The sequence below is a fragment of the Camelina sativa genome, chromosome 13 (assembly GCF_000633955.1).
Source record: "Camelina sativa cultivar DH55 chromosome 13, Cs, whole genome shotgun sequence".
Lineage (NCBI taxonomy): Eukaryota > Viridiplantae > Streptophyta > Magnoliopsida > Brassicales > Brassicaceae > Camelina > Camelina sativa.
Window position 1 is genome coordinate 9,111,026 of NC_025697.1, and position 7,554 is coordinate 9,118,579.

The following is a 7,554-nucleotide window of genomic DNA, read 5'->3' on the forward strand; positions in this document are numbered from 1 at the left end:
AGAGTTGTTTGTAACTAAATGTTTTGGCCAAGGGTGGTCCAACTCGAAGACTTGCTTTAGTTTCTAGTTTAGTACATTACATCATTGACAACAACAACAACAACAACAAAAATTAAATCAGTCAAACCAACGAGTGTTCTAAGCGCCAATATTGTACTTACGCTTTGAATGGGGCTTATCATAAACTTTGAAACAAAGGAAGAGATAATTTTAGTCGAATCATCTTTTAGATAAAAAAGTTCTTATGTGAGAAAAAAATTGGTAAGTGCTCGTCCAATTTTTGTATGTTGTGAAAAATAAATGCATCTTTATGTATAGAAAATACTTACACTCTAATAATTTTCGAGTCGTTGGTTCAATCATTCACATGAAATGTATAGTAGACGAAGACACCACATATTTATATCTTGTCGGAATGGAACATAAACATATACTTGCTATTTGTCACATTGCTATCTTTAAATGTCAGATAAGTTGCAATCAGAAGCGTTACGATATGAACAAACAACACACTCTAGCTATATACATTACACATTTAATGAATGAATATGCTAAGAAGTAAGAACAACTTTTAGTATTATTGACCTATTGAGTTATTGTGATGTATAATAGCTTAGAGCCGTACATAAATATCTTTCGTTTTTTAGGTTTGTCAAAAGTCAGAGTCAAGAGTTTTTGCATTACCTCGATAATTCAATCCTGCAAGCACACTTGCACACTTGACTACTTGCGTTAGATGAAGGAAACGGCCTTTGATACTTCTGAAAGTATGAAATCCACAGACTGCAATCATGTATATAGTCCTAACCTACTGACATGTTTTAGCTAAATCAGTAAACTAAACTTTTTTTTGCTAGACACCAAAACTTTTTAACTTTTTTTACTTTCATTATTATTTTTTACCACCGAATTGCGTAATTACCGTAGGGAGACTCGGAACCTTTATGGAACCGGTAATCCCGGTTAAAAGTTTCTTAAGCACAAGATTATAAAACAATGATTAAAAAAAAAAAGAGAGACAGAACAGAAACTTAAAAAGAGCACCAAAGCCAAAAACAAACCAAAGTAGAAGAAACTGACACCATTCTCTTTCTCTCTCTCTCTCTCTCTCTCTGTATCCAAAAAAGAGAAAACAAAAAAAAATCAAATCAAAGACCAAGCCAGTCGCCGGAAAATGCTGACGTGTATAGCTCGTTCAAAGCGAGCCGGCGATGAATCTTCGGGTCAACCCGACGATCCGGATTCCAAACACGCCAAATCTCTAACTTCTCAGGTAAATTAAAATAAACTCTTAACTAGCCTCCTCCTCCTCCTCCGTCTTCTCTCTTCTGATGGAGGGTATTTTCGTCAATTCAATCTCAGCTCAAAGACATGGCTCTGAAAGCTTCGGGAGCATACCGGCATTGTACACCGTGTACGGCGGCGCAGGGTCAGGGACAAGTGCAAGGACCGATCAGGAACAGTCCAACGTCGGTAAAGTCGGATTTCGAATCGGAGCAACGGTTCAAAATGCTTTACGGAAGATCAAACAGCTCGATCAACTCCACGGCGGCTGAGGCGGCGCAACAACAGCAGCCTAGGGTATGGGGAAAAGAGATGGAAGCGAGACTAAAAGGGATATCTAGCGGAGAAGCGACACCGAAATCAGCGAGTGGGAGGAACCGGGTCGACCCGATAGTGTTTGTTGAAGAGAAAGAGCCAAAAGAATGGGTTGCTCAGGTAGAGCCAGGGGTTCTCATTACCTTCGTTTCTCTTCCCGGCGGTGGTAATGATCTCAAACGGATACGTTTCAGGTACGTTACTTTAATTACTCTCTTTATATCTCTACGGTTATGATTCTTTTGTTGACTCTGTTCGTTTTTGATCCTACGGTTAGTTTTTACTTTTGCTTCGTCGTTGCCTCGTTTTTTTTTTTCCCTTTAAAGAATTTAGCACGTTTGTTTTGGTCGTGATTTTGTGAAAATGTTCCGAAAATGCTTGATTCTTAGGAACACTGAACTCAATCTGATTTTTAAAACATATATATAAAATCAGTGCAATCTGAAAATCTTTGAATGATATTCTCTAAATATATATATATATATATATATATATATATATATATTATATCGAAATTTAGCGTAGATAATGTTTTACGAGTATGATTTTTTTTTGTTTTGTGGAGTTCAATGTCTAGGCAACATATGTTGATAATAGCTAAAATTCTAGATCATACGAATCTAGTAACAATCATGCCATGTCTTTTTGTAGAAATGTACTTATTTTTCTTTTCTTTTTTTCTTTTTAAGAATACAAAATAGTATAGTATCTCGATTTCACGATTAGAAGACATGGCCCAAACTAGGTTTTCCGTTTTTTTTTCTTCTCCTTCTCCTCTTTTGGTTTGATCTTGATTCAAGTTTTATTTAAGGTTTTTAAGCTATTCTAAAATTAAAAAGGTGTTTTTTTATTTTAATTTGATTGAGTTTGGAATATGTATGTTTTTACGTAGGGGAATATAAAACAAGATAGTTAGCATTTAAATTGAGTAAAAATCGTCACAGGTAGTTTTGGTTTATTTCTAAACTACAAAGTTAGGACAGTAAGTAAAACGTATTACCTCAGGTAAAAAAAAGTTAAAATGATGCACCCAAAACTGGAGTGTTAAAACTATAGAAGAAGGGGTAATTTGTGGGTGTGAAAATGGGGAAAAAGTTGGTAAAAAAAACAGAGAATGGGACCAGAGTTGTCGACTGTAACGCTTCACGCCTAATGACTAATGAGAAGCGAAGGCCGTAAAGGTCCAAAAAGCAAAATATATATTGGGGTGTTCCCCTTTTTAAAGTGCTTTCCTTGGGTCATCTCTTCTCATTCTGTCTCTTTTTTTTTTTTTTGCTTTTTTTATCATTTTATATTTCCTCTTTTTGTTTTTCTTCAATANTTTTCTTCAATATCAATAATTTCCAGTTCACAATGAAAAACTTTGAGACTTCTCTCTTTAAATTTGATTTTTAAACATAAATGAAATCACTCTAGAATGGTGTCACTAATAAGTTTGCCAAAACTTGATTCTTTATGGAGTTGGTAGATGCTACATATGTTTTCTTTGTTTAATTTAGTTCAATCAAACATTCCAAAATCATTGTTTGGGTTCATTTATATTATTTTAATCATTTTCACCAATACCATTTCTTAACGTTTTCTTCTACTATTAAAATATAAAAATCTTGTTTTATTGAGCCCATGAGTGCCTTATTCTCCGCGTCTTTGTCCTGTTTATCACATTATTGATGTTGTTGGAGAGCAGCATAGGAAAGAATAGTTCTTCTCATTATTCCAAAAGACATAGTAGTCTAAATTATTCTTAAAGACCAAAAATAAAACAAAGCAAATAGCTTTTAGCCTTCAGCACAGTTTCGTTCACTCCTATGTCGCCTATTGATAACGACATGACACATTTCAACGTATTTTGTCTCCTCCTTCCTTCGATTCTTTGTCTTCTTTCGTATCATTAATCACACTTCTTCAACTTCTATCACTTACTGTCTGTTTTTTTTGTTTTGTCAAAACCTTCTTTTTGGTCTCTTATGTGATCATAAAGGCTTTCGTTTAGTTTACAAATTTAATGTTATCTTTTCAATCCCTTGATTAGGTTGAGTCCTAACAGTCCTCTGGTACATGTGTTTCTTCTTCTTTTGTTTAGTTCTGGTTTTGGTAAACAAAAACAAATGAGTTAATATAACTTTTGGAGAAATATAATTAAACAAAAAAAAAATTGAGTTTGCTTTGAGAAATTCTCTCCTACCCACCCACCTCCCACATTATTTTTTCTTTTACTGTGTAGAGCACAATCATATCTCCTAATTATTAGCTTTGACCATTGTTGTCGCTATTTCTTCCTCCATGATTCTTTTGTTTTCTTTATATCTACGAAATTTTGATTGATTATAGTACTATTACCCGGCCATTAAACTAACTATTTTTTTTCTTATAAGAAAAAGATCCAATCAATATTCAAAAGGTTGGATCTGTGTCTCTTGTTTTCAACTCTCTTTTCTAGCCCTTAGCCTATGTATTCAATTTGTCAAAAGGTTTATTGAATTAGCTGTTTTTATTTTGTCAAATCTCCCTTTAATCCACCTTCGTTAGTGTGCCCACTTTGGTCCTCTGGTCCTGGTTTAAAAGTTACTTCTTTTACTAATATTTTTTCTTATTTAACTTAGAATCTCATGTGTCAGAAAATCTAAGTGAGCCAAGGTGACTTACATTATAGGGAACTTTTAGGTTTAGCTGGTAAAAATAATTACCGGGGTTAATCTGACAATTTACTTTTACGATGACATTTTTTAAAATCACCCCTTAACTTTGGTTTTTCAATGTTTCATCTTTTGCTCTTTGACTGCTGTACTCTTAGATCATCATGACCTTTTCCTAGTAGCATTTTGAAGAAAAATTAGACATGCTTCCAAAATGTAATCGTCTCACTTGTGTTTTTGGATTTGTCTTTGATTAGCCGAGACATGTTCAACAAGTTACAAGCTCAACGATGGTGGGCAGATAACTATGACAAAGTAATGGAACTTTACAATGTTCAAAAACTAAGCCGCCAAGCTTTCCCGCTTCCCACGCCACCTAGATCCGAAGACGTGGTAATTAGCTTTTCTCACTATATCAGGTTGACAAACTAAACCCGTGATTAGTCACTAATTCCTCTGGACATCTTTTTGCTTAGAATGCGAAAGTGGAGTTCCATCCAGAGGACACTCCCGCAACACCACCTCTAAACAAAGAACGGTTGCCTCGTAACATCCATCGTCCAGCTGGATTGGCGGCTTACTCATCCTCGGATTCACTAGACCATAACTCAATGCAGAGCCAGCAGTTTTATGACTCTGGTCTACTCAACTCAACTCCTAAAGTTTCAAGCATCAGTGGAGCCAAGACAGAGACTTCTTCCATGGATGCTTCCATAAGAAGCAGCTCCTCGAGAGATGCAGACCGGTCAGAGGAAATGTCGGTAAGCAATGCGAGTGATGCCGACAACGAATGGGTGGAGCAAGATGAGCCTGGCGTTTATATCACCATTAAAGTATTACCTGGTGGGAAAAGAGAGCTTAGAAGAGTCAGATTCAGGTAATTACAAAAAAAAAACTTCCTTAACATTGTTTCAAAACCCGGCTTAATTACAAGTGTAACATCACTCAAAAAAACTGTGTTTTCTTTTGGCATTGCAGCCGGGAAAGATTTGGAGAGATGCACGCGAGACTGTGGTGGGAAGAGAACAGGGCAAGGATACATGAACAATACTTGTGATCGTCGTCTAGATGCATCAAAAGGGTTTTGTGTTTATTATTTATTTCTCATTCTCTGGTATACCGTTTTTTTTTTTTCTAGCTCAAGTAAATACTTCCACAGGTACTTCTTGTGCCCTCTATGAAATGAATCTCAAATATCAATTGTGGAATATGTTTTAAGGAGGCTTTCTTATCTACTTTCTTAAAAAAAAAAATTTGCAAAAGCTTGGAAATCATATAATGTTTGTCTTTCTGTTCTTCAAGTTTTAGTATTTAAGGCTCATCGATGGGTTTTATAAATTACCAGCGAGCGTTTGATAACTAACGAAATAGCTAGTGTCGTCTGTATGATCAAAAGCTTAAGATAGAAAAGTATTTTATTGTCCAATGTTGTTTTCATACTGTTTGGGTCAAAAGACTCCAAAACCAACTTGACGGACCAAGAGGGGGGAATACAAAACCGAACGAAACGTATCAGTAAAAGTGTAGTTTTATTTCCTATCAGTAAAATATAAATTGACACCAAAAATACTATACCCTTTTCCCGCTCGTTTGATGCTACTACTTGTACTTATAAAACGATAAGCCCAAATAATAAAGGCCCACCGGAAAACCGGAACACTAGCCTAGGGCTCGGTTTTATATTTCTTCTATAAGACTAAGAGGATGGAATTTCTTCGAATCCAAGCTTTGGAATCTTGCTGCGGGGTTTTTCCTTCTCGGCTGAGGTACGACGGGGTTTCTTATCTCTCTTCTAACTATATCTCCCCTTTTTCCTATCGATCTGTTTCTCTCACAGTAGTTCCACCTTTTCCCATGGATATATTCTTGGGCTTTCCCCGCGTTAATCTGACCTATATATATATATTTTTTTCTTCTTCTTCTTAACAGCCAATGATTTAGTTCGGAAAATCTGATTTTGGTGTTTCTAATGATTTGATTTTCATGAAAAAATTTCCGAATTTATCACTCTGTTTCTGTTGATTTGATAGCTTGTTGGCGTGATTTTTCCTTTTAACCAGTGATTTAGGTGATTTGTTTTTTTTTTTTTTTTTATGTTTTTGTAGAAAACAAAACATGAAAAATATGGATGTAGCAATCACTGAGCCACCTCCCCAAATCAGAATTCTTGTTGAGAATATTGCACAGATGGTTTCCAAACTGGGCGTGGAGGTGGAGAAGAAGAAGAAGGTCTTGCTCTAGAAAAGGGAAGCAAGTGAAGCCAAGGATTCGGACCCAAAATTTCAAAAGTCTATTTAACTTAAAAATCTGTTGAACAAAAGACCTTTTTTTTTAAGTATATGTATAAAGATTTTTTTATTTACATGTAAAAATCTTTTCATTTGTAGGATATGTAAAAAACCTTTAAAAAGTTGTAGCCTTTTATATAAAACCTATAACTTTTGTCATAGGTGAAAACGACACATTTTTAAAATTTTGGGTAGAGCCTTCACTAATGTTGGGCCGGCACTATCCAAGATACTTCTTGAGAAGTCCAAACCACCCTTTTCACGCATTATACCAGCTCAAGCTTACTGAATACCGTGCTCGTTTTCGGAATCAAGAAGATGGATCAGCTCAGAATGTCCAACCTCCTGATGCTCCAGCTACTGATGAGTCTGTTCGTGTTGTTATCGTTCCTCCATTATCGGCCCTGCGTCACCCTCTAGCACCTCACAGATTTTCATTGAAACCTCCCCAAGGCATCACGCTCTTGGAACTTGCTACTATTAAGCACACAGCTCAGTTTGTGGCTCGGTATGGCATGTTTTTTTTGGCAGAGTTGGTGAAGAGGGTGACTATGAACCCTCGTTTTGAGTTTATCAAGGAAACTGATGCCAGGCGTGATTATTTCACACACCTCGTTGTTGCGTATACTAGAGTATTAAATCGTTCCCAAATACAGAGCGAGAGGGGTGCTGCTTATATGCAAACCCTTCTTGGTGGTTTTTTCGAAAGGGTGGCTGGGATTCTTCATGTGCCTGCTTTTGTGGGTTGTGTTGACTATTTTGCTTACATGGAGAATACAGATTCTTCTTCTCACGTGCCACCACTTGAACACCTTTCAACGTTGTCGCTAATCCCACCGCCACAAACCCATCCTGATATGCCTGTAAGACCTCCACCGGGACCTAGTGGTCAGCTTCCACCCCCTTGTATGGACGAGTCGAATCATCCGGTAACGTTTTCTCCCCACTCATATATTTTAATGTTTCCTATGATTATTTTTTCATGACTTTGATTTGGTTTTTAATGTTTTCTTATATATGTTTTTCTCGGT

General features: G+C 36.2%; 1 protein-coding gene across 1 annotated transcript; it reads left to right on the forward strand.

Annotated features, from left to right (window-relative positions):
- Nucleotides 1,078-5,413, forward strand: LOC104736125 (protein Brevis radix-like 4). The gene is made up of 5 exons (XM_010456056.1): nt 1,078-1,273; nt 1,363-1,793; nt 4,493-4,628; nt 4,712-5,112; nt 5,214-5,413. Exons 1-5 carry the CDS (start codon nt 1,175-1,177, stop codon nt 5,290-5,292), a joined length of 1,146 nt encoding a protein of 381 aa, XP_010454358.1. The 5' UTR covers nt 1,078-1,174; the 3' UTR covers nt 5,293-5,413.

Excerpts from the sequence above, each read along its gene's own strand:
- LOC104736125 (XM_010456056.1), top strand. The coding sequence starts at position 1,175 with ATGCTGACGTGTATAGCTCGTTCAAAGCGAGCCGGCGATGAATCTTCG. Across the intron at positions 1,274-1,362 it reads CCAAATCTCTAACTTCTCAG|CTCAAAGACATGGCTCTGAA; the intron begins GTAAATTAAAAT and ends ATTCAATCTCAG. Across the intron at positions 5,113-5,213 it reads CTTAGAAGAGTCAGATTCAG|CCGGGAAAGATTTGGAGAGA; the intron begins GTAATTACAAAA and ends TTGGCATTGCAG.